At 46.9% G+C, this 19,479-nt stretch overlaps 1 protein-coding gene across 1 annotated transcript in view; it reads right to left on the bottom strand.

The window, feature by feature from the left end:
* Positions 1–19,479, bottom strand: part of adgrl2b.1 (adhesion G protein-coupled receptor L2b, tandem duplicate 1) — a 144,605-nt gene that overhangs the window by 71,988 nt on the left and 53,138 nt on the right. Inside the window, 1 exon segment of the mRNA XM_084327664.1 lies at positions 14,484–14,697. Coding sequence (XP_084183790.1) covers positions 14,484–14,697 — 214 coding nt within the window.

Genomic DNA, 19,479 nt, shown 5'->3' with positions numbered 1-19,479 from the left:
CAAGTTCTCTGGAGTGGGAGGGAATGAGAGGGCTGTCAGCAGTCAGTCACAGAGGGGAACCGATATCAGACGCAGGGAAAATAATACTGAAATATGAGACAGTCAACATTTTGCAAGCTTAAAATAAATATTTCAAAGGGTCAAAGACAAAGTTGTGCAAGTTGCACACATCAAGAGTCATCGGTAACGCAGGAGGCTTTCTGTTGCTACAAAACGGATCTAGTACCTTCAAACGACATACAGTAGTAATGTGTCTCAAAGTAGTCAATGTATGAACATTTTAAACAAGTGAATGGAAACGACATGATGGTCATTTGCAGTAATTACTCTTTATTATAGCCCTCTTTCAATTTACTGGCCAATTATCATTCTACATAATGCAAGCTAATGCTAGCTTAATCACATTTCTCTCTCCAGTGGACGTGATGGGCCATAACGACCATAGCAACAGCTATAGGCTTTTTTTTCTTAATATGGCAAAAATATGATAATTTGATAAAAAAAAAAAAAGCTACCTTAGAAAGTGTGAGCTATTCGCCGTATTCTCGCGAGTATCACCCACTATTAGATTAGTCACCTGTCTGTGAACCAGGATGTCTGCGATCAAATACTATAAATGATTCATCATCATCATCATCATTATTATGCTAATCTAACAGGATGGGTCTGGAAGGCTATCTTAGTTTGGTTCTGTAGACTCTGCTCTGTTCTGGCGCCATCTGAAAAATATTAATTAACAACTTTTTAATTATGCCCTGCCTGGGGTCCATTACCCTGCCTTGTTCTGCAGAGAGGTGGTGCTGAGGAACCAGCAGAAAGCCCTCCAGGTCTTCAACAACACCTCAATAACCCCACACATTCAATCTTGTTTTAATTGAATTTTCTTTTCTCCCCCCCCCCCACTAAGTTCGCACTGTGTATGGCTTTCATAATGACCTCATCAGAATGCCATGATTGGCTAACCAATCGCAATGAGCGGAGAGAGAAAGAACAAGTCAGCCAATTTGCAGCTGTGATGGTCTTGTATGTCAATCTATACAAGCAGCGCCCAACTCGCTTCACAATACTTCACAACGTGTACTCTTTAGTGCAACCGTTGAGCAGAAAAAGAGTGAGTAAGGCTATTGAGTTTTGGCTACTCTGAATGGCTAATATTGGTGCCAGATGCTGGCGTGCAACAGGTCAGAGAGAGGGAGAGTATTCCATCCTAGAATATATTTTTAAGAGGTGCTGTAACGGTCCTCGATTTGAGGCTGATGTCATTTATTGCTTGCTCTTGGTGGGTTCGTCTCAGAAGCACCGTGAGTTAAGTGTGCCTGCAACTGGGTGACTGAGTGGGGCTATTTGGGTTCACAGTGTGCCCACTCTTCTGGGCAGAATGTTTTCACCACAACTTGATTTGCAGTGTTGAGTTGAGTTGAGTTTATTTTATCTCAAATAATCAACCATATAAAAACACAATACAAATTATAAACTAAAGAATTTTTTTTAAATGAAATCTTACATTCTTCATTAAATGATAAACAAATTAGTTTGAGAAGGAGCAGAAGGAAGCAAATGCTTATCTAGTCCGGCCCCTTTCTCATAATATCCTACATAAACAAAATCTCTTACAAACCTAAAATAACAAACCAAATAAACATGTAAAAAAAAGAACCCAAATACAAATATATAAAATAACAATTTTAGAGCTCCTCATTTTTGTACTCATCAATGAGAGTTTTCCTATTCTATCTAGTGAATTCCTCAGTGAATAACACAGAAACTCTCACAGAAAAATTTGCTTCAGCAACCAAGGAGCCTATCTAACCTCAGAAATGTGATCTTAGTGAATCAAGGACTGATATTTTGACTAAAATGTGTATTTGTTTTAATCTCAATCATCAAAAAGCCTTTGTTCCATTTTGTTCAGTAGAAATAGTTGGCATGGGGCGCCCGAGTGGCGCACCGCATACATCACTATGGTGCAACACGGCAGACCCGGGTTCGACTCCCCGACCCGGTGATCTTTGCCCAATGTCTTCCCCGATCTATCTCCCATTCCTCCTCTCTCTCTCTCTATCGGACTGCCCGGTAGCAAAACATTTATAAAAACCTACACAAACACAACTTGTCCGAAAGGACAAATAACATTTAGAAATAGTTGGTATTTCAGTCTTTTACCCGCCTCCTACTTTCCTCCACTACATTTTCTACCCATTTATTCGTAAGGATTCCAGACACTTTTCCCGACACTGACCTGCAGGACCAATGGTAAAAAGTCCCTCTTTATCGTCAGCAGGAAGCGTTGCTGGAAACCTGTGGTTGCCCAACACCACTGCTAGTAAAACCCTTGTGTGCCAATCATTTCAGATTCTGTTAACATGAGAAGTGGAGCACATTGGTGGTAGAAAAGTGTTCCAATGCGCTCTCTCTCTCTGGAAGGAGTTTAAGGGTGGTGATTGATTGGTCATATCGCCGGGGTTAGGCATGACAGACCCAGCCCCCCCCCCCTGTGTTGCCTCTTGAAAGCGTTCAGGTGCGTCCACTCAGTCGGCGGTGGATGACGTCACACAAGACGCTTAACTGCTCCTCTTTATCCCATCTGCCTTTTGCTTTTTTTTGTTAAACGCCTCTTAATTGAAAGTATTTCAAGTCAACATGCAACCTCCTTTTAAAACAACCAATAAAAAAAAGAATAAATAAATAAATGTATTTGAAATGAATGCATTTGGGGATACGCTCATTGGACTCAGTAAACACTGCATTGTTGAACGAGCGGATCCTGTTGAAGCTCTCTCTCTCTCTCTCTCTCTCTCTCTCTCTCTCTCTCTCTCTCTCTCTCTCTCTCTCTCTCAGCGGCACCAGTCATCAGTTTCCCTGGTTCAGTAAACAGGTAGCAAAGTTAGCAAAGCAGCCAAGATTTGGATGATCTCAGAGTGCACGGCTGAAAGGCTGCTGGTGGGCGTGAACCCGCTGCAGTGAGAGCAGAGAGCAGTGGAGGGAAGCAGGCAGGCGGAGAGAAGAATCAGATAATGTGATGCACGTCTATCTCTCCAAAGGGAGAAAAAAACAACAACACCTTAAGTGCCGTAATGTATTTTTCATCTGGCCAAGACAAAACACTGCTGTTGCATTTCATGGCTTCTGAATTGTGTCTTGTTGTTTTGATATTATTGATAAAAAAAAATGCAATTAAATAAAAACCTTAACTTTTTTAACCATTTTATTATCTATTTTCACCTTCTTTCTATCGGTTGCCACACCACCTTTGTTAAATCTCCCAATAGTATCAGTGTTTTAATTAATGTGATCCTTTAAAAACAGTTCTCTCTCTGAGCACGTTGCTGACCGGGGGTGGGGGACTCATCAGGATCTGGGCTCAGCACCCTCCAGCTTATTACATCGGCCCTTAATTATGGTCAGGATCCCAATTCCTCTGATCTGAAGAATTACAATATCTCTGAATATAGCTACTTGGGGCTGGCGGCACAGGCTTTTCTCTAAGCTCTCTCTCTCAGCCGAACTCTAGGGAGTCTTCAATGGAGATTAGTTTGAAGTGCGGCACTGCAACTGGAAGAGTGACTTGTCAACATATCTGGTGCAGGTGGTGAGTCAAACGGAGGGCCACTGAGAAGAGTGTGTCTGTCACAGAGATACAACTATAGAGGAGACACTGCTGTTGATGCAGTGGGATAGAAATCTTGCCTGGGGGTTTGTCTCAGACTTTTATACGCTCTTAATTCAATCCACGTATAAGAATTTGTCATTGGATACAATCTGGCGTGTGGATATCCCGGAGTTGGACCCCGAGTTTGACTGGGATGATGTTTGGGCAAATGTGGCATTGTCTTCCCGCAACACCAATCACCAGCAAATTAATTTGAATTATATTCATAGGACCTATCTTACACCTAGGAAGCTATTTGCTATGCAGTGGTTCCCAAAGTCGGGGTCGCGACCCAAAGTTGGGCCGCGAGCAGCCACGGATGGGCCGCGAGATGATTTAAAAAAAAAATAAAAAAAATAAAAAAAAATAAAAACAAAAACATTTTTTTTATTTTTTTATTTTTTATTTTTTTTTATTTTTTTTGTCAGGCCACTGAACTTAGAAGCAGGCCAGGACAGTGTTTCTAGTTGTATTCTAAAATTCTTTTCTATTGTATTCTAAAATGTGACTATATGGTTTTATATTAACTTAATAAATAAACAAAAACGAAAAATCTACTTATTTCAACGAACATTTCAAACTAAATAACAGATTATGCACATAAAACGCTGAAAACAACCGAAGCAACAATAGTATTTTAATGAGGCTATTATTATTATCATTATTATTTTGCAACAAGTTAGCCCTCTCATAAATAGCACATATAAATGAATAACTAACTTGAACTAACTTAATAGGATTGAAGTGATATTTGGCTTAAAAAATCGGTCGCCTGGCAAAAAAAAGAAAAAAAAAGCCAGACGATGTGCATTGGGCCGCGGCTCTCTGACGCCTTATTTTCTGGGCCCCGGCCTGAAAAGTTTGGGAACCCCTGTGCTATGGGACTGGTAACCGACTCTCGGTGCACTTTGTGCTCTCAGATAGCCGCTGGCACTTATATGCATATGTATTGGGATTGCCCACCAGTGGCCCGCTTCTGGAGGTCAATAACGGACAAACTTTCAGATTTGTGTGGCTTAACTATCCCATTCACAGCTGTTACGCTACTCCTGAACGATATAACGACACTACCCGCGTCCGTACAACTAAAAAGGGTTGTCCTAGCGGGCGTCACAGCAGCGAAGAAGCTAATAGCATTGAGATGGAAGGAGCCTGAGAAGCTCACAGTGATTAACTGGTCCCTAACACTGTTGGATGTGATTTATCTTGAGATATCCACGGCGCGGGTGATTGGGGTGGGGCAGGCTGGTATTGACCTGTGGTTTGCAACAGCTGAGAAGGTCAGGACCGCCGTGTGCGGCTGAGCGGGGTTGAGGTGCTTGTTCGGGGGCGTCCGGCGGTCTCGTGGGAGGGGGAGGAGGAAATGTCTTGTCTTTTGTCTTGTCCTTCTTAACTTTAACTGGGGGAATTTTATTGGGGGGGAGCTATTTTGCTATTTCTTCACTGTTTGGGCACTTTTGCACGGTTCCTGTGAGTCTATGGAACACTCTGTAGGTTTTTGTTTTTCGAAAAGGTTCATTGTTTTGTATTTCTGGTCGGGTACTCAGGGGCAGCGTTTTTCTACCTCAGGATCTTAAGCCGTTTTGAGGCTGGGCTCCAACCACTGTGTGGCCTGGTGACAATTGCCACATTGTTATGCAGCTGGGAATCTCTGACATCACTGATATGCACGTTTTGAGATGACTCAGTTTGGTGAGGGTGAGGGTTGTGAGGGGAATTGGAACTTAGAGTGCGCCAATATGAGAATTAGAGACATAAGTCTTATTGATATAGAGCCACACGGCCGGGAAACGGTACTGAATACTGGGAAAGGCCAATTGTAAGATAGTACCCCTTTAAAATTAAAATGTTGTACTCTGTTTTTATAAATTGTTATTTCTTTTATTATTATTGTTCTGTTATCTCCCTGTGAAGTTCTGTGTATTGTTATTATGGTTATTGTATTGTGCTGTCTTGTTTTCATGTTAAGTAATAATAAAAAAATCAAAAATCAAAAAGAAAAAAAATAATCTTGCCTGGGTAAACTGTTCCTAAATCATCCCATCTGCCATCTCCATAACAACCGGTATTGTTTAATCAGCAATAGAATGATAAATCAACTAAAACAGTAAGAGAAACATTCCAAACATTCTAAATGCACTGTTTGATTTAGACCTTTATTTATTTCATCCCTTCAAGTATTTCCTTGAGCTATTTTGCACTTTCTAATCTAAAAAAAAAGTATTCATATTTAAAACGATAGGTTATGTAGATAACCTAGTTATATTAGTATTGGCTAAGCGTCCCGCTCTGAGCCTTACGAGATACTCCTATCTCCTGTGATACCTAATGTATCTCCCACGAACAAAAACACATGCACCCCACCTGTATGGGGCCCCGCCCCTTATGGTGGCACCGCCCATATAACCATGACCCTGGTCATGAAACACCCTTCCTCGCCAAAACCCGTCCCAGGAAAAGATCCCTCAAGAGGGAACTCAGGGCGCGCAGAGCGGGACGCTTAGCCAATACTAATATAACTAGGTTATCTACATAACCTATCGTTATATTTCGTATTGCATCGCGTCCCGCTCTGAGCCTTACGAGATAATGGGGAAGAGCGGGCGCGAGACCCGACAGATGTACCCCCTGAGGACCCGTAAGCCCACATCAAGGGGTGCGGGGAGCCCTGTCACCCCATCCTTCCTAACGAAGGGGGGGCGCAGTCAACTCCACCTGAATGCGAACAAGAGGGAGCCAGAACCCCTTGAACACACCGTACAGGCGGAACCACGTGTGACTCAACACACTGCGGCCCATACCCATACACTCCTGCTACCCGACCAAAGGACGGGAAGCAGGAAAGGCCACAGACCCCAGAACCGCCTGGGAGACAGAACCCCCGGTCATGTCCATGAGGAAAAACCTTACAAAGGAGCCCGGGGAGGACCATGAAGCTGCAGCACAGATGGCCTCCACCGAGGCCCCACCCAGGAGAGCGGCAGAGGCAGCCACCCCACGAGTGGAGTGCGCCCTGACGCCCCCAGGGGGATCCTGCCCAGCCAGCGTGTAGCAGAGGGTAACACCCTCGCACAACCAATGGGACAGGCGCTGCTCCGACAGTGCCTTACCAGCACGAGCCCCACCGTAACAGACAAAAAGCTGGTCGGTAACCCTGAAATCCTGAGTACGGCTGAGGTAAATCCCCAAGCACGGACTGGACATGACAGGTGAAGGCCCGCATCTAACTCACCAGTGTGAGGAGGAGGACGAAACGCCTGAACCACAATATCCCGGGAGCGGAAGGAACTCCGGATATCCTTAGGCACGAAAGCAGGATTAGGTCGCAGAGTGACACCGCAATCGGTCCGAAAAGACAGGCACTCTGGATGTACCGAGAGAGCACAGAGCTCACCTACGCGTTTAGCGGAAGTGACAGCCAGAAGGAACGCGGTCCTGAAGGACAGCTGTCCCAACGGCGCCCGCTCGAGCGGCTCAAACGGGGCCAAGGACAACCGACCGAGGACCAATTGAAGATCCCAAGTCGGAGCCAAGGAGCGTTGCACCGGCTTAACGCGTCGAGCGCCAAGCAGGAAACGCTTCACAAGAGGGTGGCTGAACAAGACATCCCCTCAAACCCCTCATGATAGGAGGATATAGCTGCTGCATATACCCTCACCGTCGAAGCCGACAGTCTATCAAGGAGAGACTGGAGGTAACTAAGGACAGCAACCAGGGGGCAGGAGACTGAGTCCTGGCCCCCCGCCTTACACCACACTTGGAACATACGTCATCTGCCCGCGTAAGCGCGACAGTGGAGGGAGCATGCGCATTCCAGATGGTAACACCATCAGGATCAAGAACCTGCGCCCCTCAACGTACCCGTCCCAACAACTGACCTAACAGATGTATGGGGAAGAATCCCTGGCGGCACGGCATCGGTCCCAGACCTGCCTGGCCATGTCCAGACGCAATCCTCACCCGTCAGGACGAGGGCCGCCCCGCGACAGTACACCTGCACCCACATTCTCCCTGCCGGGGATGTGGGGAGCCCTTAGGCCGCGCAGATGGAGGACGCCCATAGCCAGCCGCCCGCCGCCTGGTGCAGACAGGGGGAGCGTACTCCTCCCTGTCTGTCGATACACGACACTGACGTCGTATCGTCCGTCCTGATCAACACCATTTGTGGACCAGAAGGACCGCTTTCAACACCAACACATTGAACGTAGCGCAGACCGGGCAGCATGGTTTGCCAGCTGCCCCCTACTGCGTTGGCCCGACGCATCACCAGCGAGGGAGGCGTCGGTGAAAACGCGACGTGAGACAGCGCCGTAACCGTCCTAGGACGGAACCTCCCGAGCGTGTTGACAACACGCTCTGAGATGGATGCCCATAGCCCTCCAACCGTTGACTGGGAAGAGGAATACTCTACATCCAGTCTACAGCAACCCCAGGCTGGTAGAGACCTGCCTGGTACGAGACCTGACGATCCACCTTGACCGCGAAGGACCAGAACGTCATCAGGGCAGAACACTCCGTAACCCCGGATGACGCAGAGGCCCCAGTGCGGCCTCCACGCACTTGGTGAAGATGCGGGGAGCCAGAGAAAACCGAACGGCAGCCTCTGGTACTCATACGCTAACCCTGCAAAGGAAGCGTAGGTAAGCCCTAGGATGGAAGATCGGGGATGCGCATACGCATCCTACAGGTCTATGGAGGAGAACCAGACCCCCACCTGACAGTGTTCAACAGGTAGGAGACGATCCAAAAAATGCTGAACCTTCCCATGGGACAGGTCCAGCCTGGGTCTTACACCCCTCCCTCCCGACTTCTCGGGCAGAGAACACCGGGAGGAGAACGCCACGACGATGGCTTGCTTCGTCCACAGAGATTGGATCTCGTCGACCAGAGCTGTCCCTGCTGGAGACCCCGACAACAGGGTCTGTACCAAACCTGAAAACGGGTGGGGTTGTGTAAACACAAGTCCCCGCCTCACCATTCTCTCCATCTACCTCGACATATGGTACTGCCGTAGTCATATGTGACGACACTCCCAACGCACCCGCCGTCACGTGGCGCAGGTCCGCCAGGAACTGTAGATAGTTGGCCCGGTCCCCCCCGCTGTGCGAAGACAACCCTGGAATCGTGCGAGGAGCGCGTTCCGTGTCGGAACACCTGACCCTGACACCACCCACGAGGCAATCGCACCCAAGGGGGAACCCCGACAGAAAAGGGCCTGTCTGATACGGGGGGCTTCCGATCAAAAAAGCCCCCCCACTGAACACCCCTCCAGAACATGCTGAAGGAGTTGTTCTGCAGCCGGACATGCAAGGTGTAAGGCCCCCATGGGTTCCTACACACCGTAGCCCTGCAGTGATATCACTACCACCCCAAACCATGTGAGCTGCGACCACTTGCCAATATTCCAGGAGTGGGAGCACCAACATGATACCTGGCCTGGCGAAGGCGAGGCCGGGGAAGCCCGCACTGTGTGCCTCAAAAGGTTTCGAGCCCCCCTGCTGACAACACTTAAGTTGACAGACGTAACACCAGGCTCAACCAACACAGTTCAAGGTGTGGGAGCCGCTTGACAGCACAACATTCTCACGGACAGACCCAGGCTCAGCCATCAACTGGGTGTCAGCCCCTGTCTCCATGAGAAGCGAAGAATGGGGCCGCATACGCTTCAAGAAGGTTCGCGGCCCGCAGCCAAAGGAACACACCCAGAGCCCCGCTTCTGAGGGTAACAGAAAGCGGACTGAGCGGGGAGCGGGCTGCTCGCGGCAAAATGACGACGGAGTGGTTTACCAACACCGAAATCACCCAAAATGGCCGATCCCTCGGCCGCCAAGACTGTCGGCCTCGCGATACCCTGTCGATTCTCCAACCAGGGCACCACTGGCGGGGGAAACATGGCCGCCTGTCGAGGGCCCCGTCATCGCCGCTGACGAGGCCGTGCTCTCTCTTCTTCTGGCTGCGCGGTGTGAGGCGGTGTAGGGCCTAGGACAATACCGCCCGCGCTCCAGCAGAAGACCAAAATCCCCTGCGGAGAGGGGAACCCTGAGCGGTTATAGCTTGCGGCTGGGTCAAAGCTAATAACGTCAACAACCTTGCGCGATGTGTCGACGTCGGCCGGCCCTCAAGGCCCCTCCACCAGACACCATTTCTTTAATAGAAAAAACACCAATTCGAACACAGTTCTAATCGTTGCCAATTCCATACCGTGGCGGTACAAGCCTTAACAGCCCACCAGCCACTCGCCAGGCCGACCCATGGTGTCGGCCGGGCGGGGCATTGTTTCAATATATCAAAAACAAAGGACTGACGTTAACATGGAGCACCAGTGGTGATTGCAAACAGCACCCTCCACTGTGGTGTGGACCATGAAAAGGTTAAATGAATAAAAGAGCTAAACCACAAAAACTGTAGAATGAGCAAACCCATACACACAAAGTTTAAGGGGAGACGGACCAGACCCGTCTTCATTCAAAATATTCACAACAGAACACCAGCCCTAGTTTAGCCCATTTACCAAAAAAGGTAAACAAAGCCCCCCCCCCGCACTACTCCCCCAGTATACCGATTGACCGTCAGTATGAATGGTTTGAGAGGAGAGAAAGCTGTAGCAAGACAGACCTTCTCATAGCAGAGTGACAAAATGAAACAATAGCCCCCTACACAGGGCCGCCCCAGGAGATGGGGGCCTCGCGTCTAAAAACGCACAGGGCCTCACATTTCTCCCAAGCGGCCCTGCCCTTATACTACTGCAGCCTAACGCCAGGCAATGTGGAACCCAAGACAACAATTGCCTGTGCACAGACACGCAACATGTTTACCATGTCGGCTGGACCCATAGCCCCACTACCCAACGCCAACCCAGATGGGAACACCGTTCAACAAACCCCGCCGGAACACAAGGTAATACCTGGCTAGAACCTAGCCACGACCTACCCCGTTGTCAACCCATTTACCCGAAAAAGGTAAATAGAACTCAAAACCCCACAACAGCTACCGACTGACCTTCATTGATGAACCGGGCAAGAGGCGGGAGAGTGACAACATCTCACGGCGGAGACATTAAAACAGCATAGCAATTAGCAGTAGTGATAGCATGCGGCAGTAGCGATAGCATGTTAGCATAGCTTTAGATGTTTTAGCAGCACGCCCAAGACAGCTTGGAAACCGTTCCCTGCAGAGAACGTTCACCAAACCATCTTGCCCCTGGCGCCAACACACAACAAGGTTGTGTTAACAACACAAACCAGCATTACTAACACTAATACCCATGCCTGAAGACACAGGGCCTACCTGAGTACAAGCTGGCCCGACAGCCAGCCTTGTACAGCTGAACCTCGATGTGCAGTCATCAACGAGGAACATCACAGGCCCGTCGTGTCGCCGAAAACATGCGTCGAAGATGCCAGGGGCCAGCAACCTCCGGTAAGCTTCCAACATTATTAATCTTCCTTAATCTTTTCATTCCGCTAGCTCGTATGGTGCACGCATCCAATACGCTGGGACGAAAATAGAGGAAGGGTGTTTCATGACCAGGGTCATGGTTATATGGGCGGTGCCACCATAAGGGGCGGGGCCCCATACAGGTGGGGTGCATGTGTTTTTGTTCGTGGGAGATACATTAGGTATCACAGGAGATAGGAGTATCTCGTAAGGCTCAGAGCGGGACGCGATGCAATACGAAATATAACTATTCACAAGTCATCATTATCTTGGCCACTATTAGCAAATCTGATAACTAGGGACAAATCAAATAGTACTATTATGTTTACCTAAAGAAGCGAGATACAGACCATCTATAAAACCATTACACAAAGAATAAAAAGGTTAATGCATTGGAGTTGTACTTCCATGTTAGCTGTATTGTATTACTGGATGTATTCCAGTAAGATAGGCCAACTATTATAGGCACCTTAGGTGGTTACAATACAAACATAATGTAATGTTAATGAAACAGTTAATGAGAGGTTCATGTATAAAAAAATATATAGGAGAAGTGAAAGCACCATACATGCTACCTTTCTCATTGGCTTCAGTTCATGCAGGTTTAGACCTGTACCAGGTATGGTAATTCATTATGACATGTCACATCTAATTAGGGGTGTAACGATGCATCGATTAATCTAAATGCATCGATTCTTATGTCTTAAATTTTTATTTTATTTTATAAAAAAAAAATTATTGTTTTTATTGACCTATAGTCCATTCATGCTGAGTGAATCAGTTCCCCCAGCCACATTTGTGTATTCCAAATTTTTGGGGGAATTAACTGATAGAAAATGTATAAAAAATGTATTGAATCGAATTGTGGTCAAATGAAGAGATTTCATGATGCATTGAATCGTTGCCTGAATAATCGTAACCGAATCGAATCGTTGTGGGGTCGAATCGTTACACCCCTACATCTAATGTTTTATATCTATGGTGTCTGCATTGTGTTACTGTATGCTGTAACTTTGCTGCAGATGTAGAAGGGTTGATAATCTGCAGCGGAACAAATATAGCAGCAGTTGAAGATGAGGAGCACGTTCAGCCACAGACTCATACCGCCCCCACGACAGACCACTAACCGCCTCAGCCAGTCCTTTGTGCAGTGGCCATCAGGCTCCACAACCGTGGGCAGGGACTGCTGCCAGCAGCTGGAGAACTAACGGCAGCAGACCTAGAGAACTACTAGGAATGTCTGACCACTAAGTGTGTCTGACTCTTACCACCAAACCTGCACGGACTACAATGTATAATGTATGACGTATATCATGCCAGTTAAGGTACCTTGTGTACACTGCACCTGTGTATACCGTTTACTTTACTCATGGTATATATTCCTCTTTATTGCCCATATTTATTGTAACGTATAACATAACTGATAGGGCATACAGACCCTCATCTGCACCTTTGACTACACTGTTTACTTTCTCATATTGTTATATTCAGAGTTAATTATATTGTTTACACTGTTTTTTCTCTCCTCATATTTCTTTATATTCAGATCAAAATGTATTCCCTGTATTTATGTCTTTCTACTATTACCCTGCCCATACCTGTACCTCCCCTTCCCCCTCCCCCATACTGCTATGACACCAATAGGGAAAAGCAACAGTAGCGATTGGGGCGAGTTTGAGATGGGTCAGTCTCAAAGAGCCACAACACTGCAGGAGAATGTGATGGGGTGGATGACGATGGATGATGGTGTATATACAGCAAGCAGACTACAAGCAGGGTCAGTAGAGGACAGAGCGGAACAGTACATTAGCAGGATGAGATCGCTTGGTTTCTCGTTATGAATAGTTCATCGAGGGCCCTTCAAATGTACGCACGTCTCTCTCGGGGAGAGAGCCGCCGCGGAGCTGAAGTGATGTGTGCCGTCTGCTGACAGCCGAGCAGCGTCCTGGGAGAACGCCACTAATATAAAAGGCATTACAGGGTCCTGTGGTCCGTGACACTTTTGATGCGGCACAAGGTGTTGGGGCAAAGCAAGCCGAACGTTCCGAACAGGGAATTAAAGTGCAATGGTTTCATGTGACAGATTGGGACTCAGACAGCTGCAGCGGCATGCAGTCGACCTGCCGAAAGGTTTGTCAATTGCTGCCAGCGAAGAATTAATCTGCGCTCCAGTTTACTGGATTTCACGAACACCTCCTACATACGGCAAGCTAGTTAATGAGGGTAAAGCATTTAAAAAGTGTGGGTTGCTGGCTAGTTGTCCGGTCTGTAGGCGGCCGCACACAGAGGGTGATAGCTATATTAAATGGGGAGAAATAATGATATATATATAACACACACACACACACACACCATTATTACTGTTTTTCTCTCTCTGTAGCAGATAATGTGCAGGTAAAACAGCCACAACCCAGAGGTGGACATGCACTGTTAAGGCTACTGGTATGGTATAGTGGGCTCATACCAAGCTAAAATGGGGTATCAAGATAATTGAATACTAAAATCCAACATCAAGTCAACATATCAAAGCAAAATATCTATTCTATCTATCTATTCCAGTGAGCCCAAACCAATGGTGTGAGACGTCCAGTAAAAGTAATAGATGTGATTATTAGCCTACTCTGTATCAGCTGATAGATGAAGTTAGAATCAGTTGTGTTGTCAAACATCGACCTCTACTATCTAGTCAAAAGAGCCCCACTTGCTATTGCAGTTTGTTTATATTTTTTTGTTTTGGCTGGAGTTTAGTAACTTATTATAGAGTGAATTTCTCCAGACCTCTCTCTTGGCAGAGCCTGAGGTGTGGCCAGCAATAGCAACCCCACCCCTGTCCCCCACTCATACTCCAACCCTCACATTAGACCCAAATAATAACTGTAAACAGATTCTACATTTAAAAGGGGCACTTCACCAAAAAACAATGCTGATTTATTTTACACATATCCAAAAACTCTAAACCGTTTTGCACTCATTAATTTAGTATGAATAGACAGTTACTGAGAGTAAATTTGTTTTAATATGGCCACCAGTTATGTCGTGGAGGACATTGAATCCCTGTGTTGTGTTAATTACAGCTCAATGAAATGATAGGGTAACATAATTTCATGGAGCTGTAATTAACACAACACAAGGATTCAATGTCCCCGATTCTAACTCATTCACTCTCAATAACTGTCAAACTAAATGAACGAGCGCCACACTGTTTAGAGTTTTTGGAACGTGTCAGAGATGATGTGCAAAATAAATCAGCATTGTTTATTGGTGAAGTGCCCCTTTAAGTTCAGCCCTCTGTATCAGAGCATCCCTAACCCCCCCCCCCCCCCCAGAGATCCATAAACCATAACCTCCCCCGGCTCTTGGTTATGTTTGTGAAACGAGATCTCCCCTGGCCGTTTACCTCTGTGATATGATCTTGTAGGCGTCGGGGAGGTAGCAGTTGACGTTCTCCATCTGGAACGGGTCGGCGTCGCAGATCTTGTCGTCGGTCCTGCCGTAGTTGGCCGTCTCGATCATGATGACGTCGCTGCCCGGGCAGCGCAGGTCGATGGCGTAACCCTCGCAGGAGAGCTCCCTCCTGACCAGGCCGAACGGCAAGGCGGCGCGGCTGAACCCTGCAGACACACAGAGAGAGAGAGACAGGGACTTTATATAGAGAGGTATATTTATGAATTTTAAAAAAGGATCGCCGCTTCAATACAATACCACATTGAGTATCTTTTGGGTCAAAGACTTTGTTGGAACCGAATAAATACCGCAGTTTACCACAGTTTAAAAAAGAAGGGCTAGTCTATATATCATATATAGGGCCGGGAGAGGAAAAACAATTCAATTTCTCCATTTCTCTGTGGTCTTGGATGTTGGCTCAGACATCAAATCCAAGTCATGAGAGACGAGTGGTAACCTCATAAAAATCCTGAGCAAATAGAATGACTTAAAGTGGAGCACAAAGTCCCCCCCCCCCCCCACATCCCCCCTCCCCCCTACACCCGCCCTCGAGCAGCAAAGGCAAACGTAGCTTGACTGAGAATACTTTGTTTTACAGTGGTACAAGACCTCTCATTTGTTTCTTTCCAGTTTATTTGCTCTGTAATGTAAGATAGAGGGGAAAAGAGGCAGAATCCAAGAAGCACAGAGTGTAACTTAATCCATTTTACAGTGTCGGCGATCGAAGAAGGGACTGTCTGGAGTCCACGCGGGGAGAAAAATCTATACATGGAACACAGCAGATGTCAGTGGAGCCAAATGGCTGTGCTTTAGGGGGGAAATTAACCATTTCACTCAGCTCTCCCCATTAAATTACAATGAAATGGGCATCCTATACCCACCAAACAAGAAAAGACTTGGAATTATAGATTAAGAGTAACAAAAACTAAAAAGACTTTCAGGAAGAAACACACAGAAACAGAAAGAAAGAGAAAGAAAGAGAGAGAGAGAGAGAGAGAGAGAGAGAGAGAGAGAGAGAGAGAGAGAGAGAGAGAGAGAGAGAGAGAGAGAGAGAGAGAGAGAGAGAGAGAGAGAGAGAGACTTTTGATGTTCTCTATTAAAACATGTCAACTAAAAACAGTCAGTAGAGACACAAAAAACTCACGGCATCTTCATAAAAACAACACACACACCCACACACTCACCCGCACACACACACACACACACACACACACACACACACACACACACACACACACACACACGCACACACACACACACACACACCCCAAAAACTTCCTTCAGCACATAAAACCCACTTGACCTTCAAATGCATATGCTCAGCCCCTCCTCCCCCACAGTACACATTGCATTCCCCAATCCCCAAGCATTCACGAACGCATCAACATTATGTCTCAGTGAGAAATACATGAACTCTAATCTAAGGCGTGCAGAAATCATACCCCTCAACATAGGCACCGATTCCGAGAGAGAGAGAGAGAGAGAGAGAGAGAGAGAGAGAGAGAGAGAGAGAGAGAGAGAGAGAGAGAGAGAGAGAGAGAGAGAGAGAGAGAGAGAGAGAGAGGGAGAGAAAGAAAGAAAGAAAGAAAGAAAGAAAGAAAGAAAGAAAGAAAGAAAGAAAGAAAGAAAGAAAGAAAGAAAGAAAGAAAGAAAGAAAGAGAAGAAAGAAAAGAAGAAAGAAAGAATTTTAGACAAAAAAACACACACACACACAGACACACAACACTGTCTGTGGTTCTGTGAAAGTGATGAAGTGGAGTCTGAGAGTAGAAGATGCTAATGTGCTCACTCTGTGAAAGTGATGAAGTGGAGTCTGAGAGTAGAAGATGCTAATGTGCTCACAGAGCACGGCATGAACTGTCAATAATCGCCGTTGTTTGCAACAACGGTAGGTCCCTTTAGGGGGTAGAGATGCCATTTGTATATTCTGCACTGCCCTCTCCTAATTAGCCCTCCTTTTCAGCTTCTCATCGGTCTCCTAAAGCATTGTCATGTACCAACACTCACCACCCTGGGTTCGCTTTGCACCCGCCTCATGCTAATTATCCTCGCGTTTCTTTGGCTGTCGCGGGCCTGATGCAATTAGCATTGTTTGGACTGTTCAAATTTGAAGTGATTCCGGCTTGAAATTCCCCCTCTGAAAACCCGGACCCCACGCGTCTGCTAGTCATTTCAGCCCTGCTGTGCCCAGCTCAATTATAAATGCTATTGTATGGTAAGTGTACACAATGTCACACAGTTTCCACCTACTGTTTGGATAAAAACACAGAAACCTGCGACGGCCGAAGACTGTTTCTTTCTGTCGGAATGGTAGTTCTAGTTATTAGAAATGAAGAGAGGTTTCCGCACACACTGTAAGTGACCACAACAAAGTATGCTGTAAATAATATGAATTTGCACTTGCATTTATAGACCTCTTTGACATTTCATTACCATATAATGCCATGATCTATCTAATGGGCAGTAGATTCTGCTGGGCTGGGATGTTTTGTCTCCTCGTTAGGAGACTGTCAGCAGGGGGCCGGGCGCATAAGTGGAGGGCCGTAGGTTCACTCCATCCATTCCAATAAGCGAAATAACCACGATAATTACCAGTACCTTTCGGAAAACCTGTCCAGAATAGTGGATGATAAAAAACAGAGCGGGTCCCCGGCTCACCACAAACGGCTAATGAAGGTCCCCGCCTGCCATTCCTCATGGAAGGAGTGACAGGTTTATCACACTGGCTACAGAACGCCAGACAGAAAGAATGCATTTCATGGGGTTTTAAAAAATTCTGAATGGAGAAACCCTCCTTTTGGACTGTAACCCCCTCCGTTCAATGTAACCCCCCCACCCACCACTGTCCGCCCACCGGCTCAGCCATCTATTAGACAGCTAAGAGCCTGATGGTATGCAGCTGTCAGCAGAGGCCTGGCGATTGATTAAGGCCTGTGGCCTGCCTGCCGTCCTCCTCCACGACCTGTATGGATCTCTCTGGTCATAGGCTCACGCTACATGAATTAAGGGGAGTATCCGGACTGTACCGGAGGCCGAGAAGAACAAATTACCCCGCTCTCTAAACTGCAGATAGCTGTGATCTCATTAATGTTCTGCCAACTCCTGTAATTGTGCAGATAATGAGAAATGTGTCTAAAAAGTTAAAATCTATATGAAGTATAATCTTTCACCCTGGGGGGGGGGGGGGGGGGGGGGAGGTTGGGGCTGGACTAAAAAAAAAGCGATATATATTTTTGTTGACACGTTGCCCCGAGATGCTACGATTCAAGCGGACGGAGTACGCAAAACAAATGTGGTTGGGCCGCAAAACAAAAGGTTATCTTTTTTTAAATGCCAGCTTATGTGGTGATATTTAAGGTGAAAACGGACCTGAGAGGTTTTCGGGGAGGGGAGAAAAATATTGTTTGTGTGCATGAGTGTCAATGTCTGGAGGGAAGTGCGAAAAGCTTTCCACCCTGTGCTGCTCTGTACTTACACATCGGTTATAGCGCTCAACTTTGCAGCAGGTTTTCAGACTGCGACAGAAGCGTACCGGCGGCATAGAGAGAGAGAGCGCTGTCAAGAAAACTGCAGGGGGGAAAAGAAAATCCATAACACATTCTATGTGTGTAGATGGCAGACTGCTCTCACTTTAACCCTTTCACTACCACACTACCAAAGGGTTTAACCCTTTCACTGTGACAATACAGAAGGTTAACCCTTTCACTGACACATGACAAAGGGTTAGCGGGTACTTCAGGCTAGCATGGAATCGTACTTAAAGGGTGCATCCAAGCCACATAATGTATTATATAGAATGTTCAATCGGAGCGCCATAAGAACTGCTTTGACTGCGCTATAATTGGCTGTGATCCCTTACTCCCGCCTTGTTGACATGACGCCTTATCAGGCATTCTGGCCAGTGAGTGACTGGGGGTAAAGTAGCTTTTCAGATTCCTCCTCCTGACCTGCTCGCTAAGCCTCCTATTGAGCTCAAGAGAGCAAAGCGGGGGCCAAGCCTGCCTCTCAGCGTGTTGCATTCTGGGAGTCCCTCTTCTTTTCTTTTTTTCTCTTTTTTTTGTCCACAGCCTATAATTCATGGGGCAACAATCCCCCCCCCTCCATAATACATATTTTGTTTTCTATCAACACCCTTGAAATTGGAAGTGGCACTGTGTGCTCAGACGGTTGGTTTGAAAAAGACAAACCCAGCTAGTGGCACCGTGCCATATAGTCTGAGGGGGGCTTTTAAAAAAACCCGGAGATGAATGAATAAAAGATAAAAATGGATATAAAGCTATCGGCATTTGGCGACTGAGAGAGCGGGCAAAGAGCAGCAGACCATGACACATACAGTCATGTTTAGACTCATCCTGGCTGTCACTTTCCCAGCATTGTTTTGTTCTTAAGGAGGTCTTTCCTCCCAACCTTTAACCTCACCCACTCCCCTCCGCCAGGTCCTCAGACAACGGAAGGGGAGGGGGTACCGCTGGAATGTTTGATCAGTCTAGAAAGCCGGGGAGGGGGGGGGGGGGGGGGGGGGGGGGGAGACAGAGTGGCTAGAGCCGGCACAGACAAGAGAGCAAAGGCGTTGGTTGACGCTTGTCATCCTCCATTTAAGGCCCCCTTTGATTGGCCTTTGTGGTCCTTGGAAACGGCAAACAGCTGCATGCAAATGGGGCCTGTTCCCCCCAAGGCTGGCCCCCATTGTTCTGAGCTTGGGGCTTGACAGGGACGCTTTCTCCGCGCATAAAGGAGGGTGTAGCCTTTAGACGAATAAGAGTAGCCCCGCCGCGGACACGGCAGGAGTCCTCCAGGATTGTTTGTCTTTTTTTGTTATTTTATTCTCAATATTACTGGTAGCCAACATCTCTGGAAAGAAAGAGAGTGGATCTTAGGAGTCAAGCATTCCTCCAAGTGTGTGGATGCCTCTATAATCCAATATCCGGCGCCAGAGAGTGGCCATGCAG

The sequence above is a fragment of the Notolepis coatsorum genome, assembly GCF_963971535.1.
Source record: "Notolepis coatsorum genome assembly, chromosome: 13".
Lineage (NCBI taxonomy): Eukaryota > Metazoa > Chordata > Actinopteri > Aulopiformes > Paralepididae > Notolepis > Notolepis coatsorum.
The sequence above is the reverse complement of the archived record's forward strand: the minus strand, read 5'-3'. Positions and strand labels throughout refer to the sequence as shown.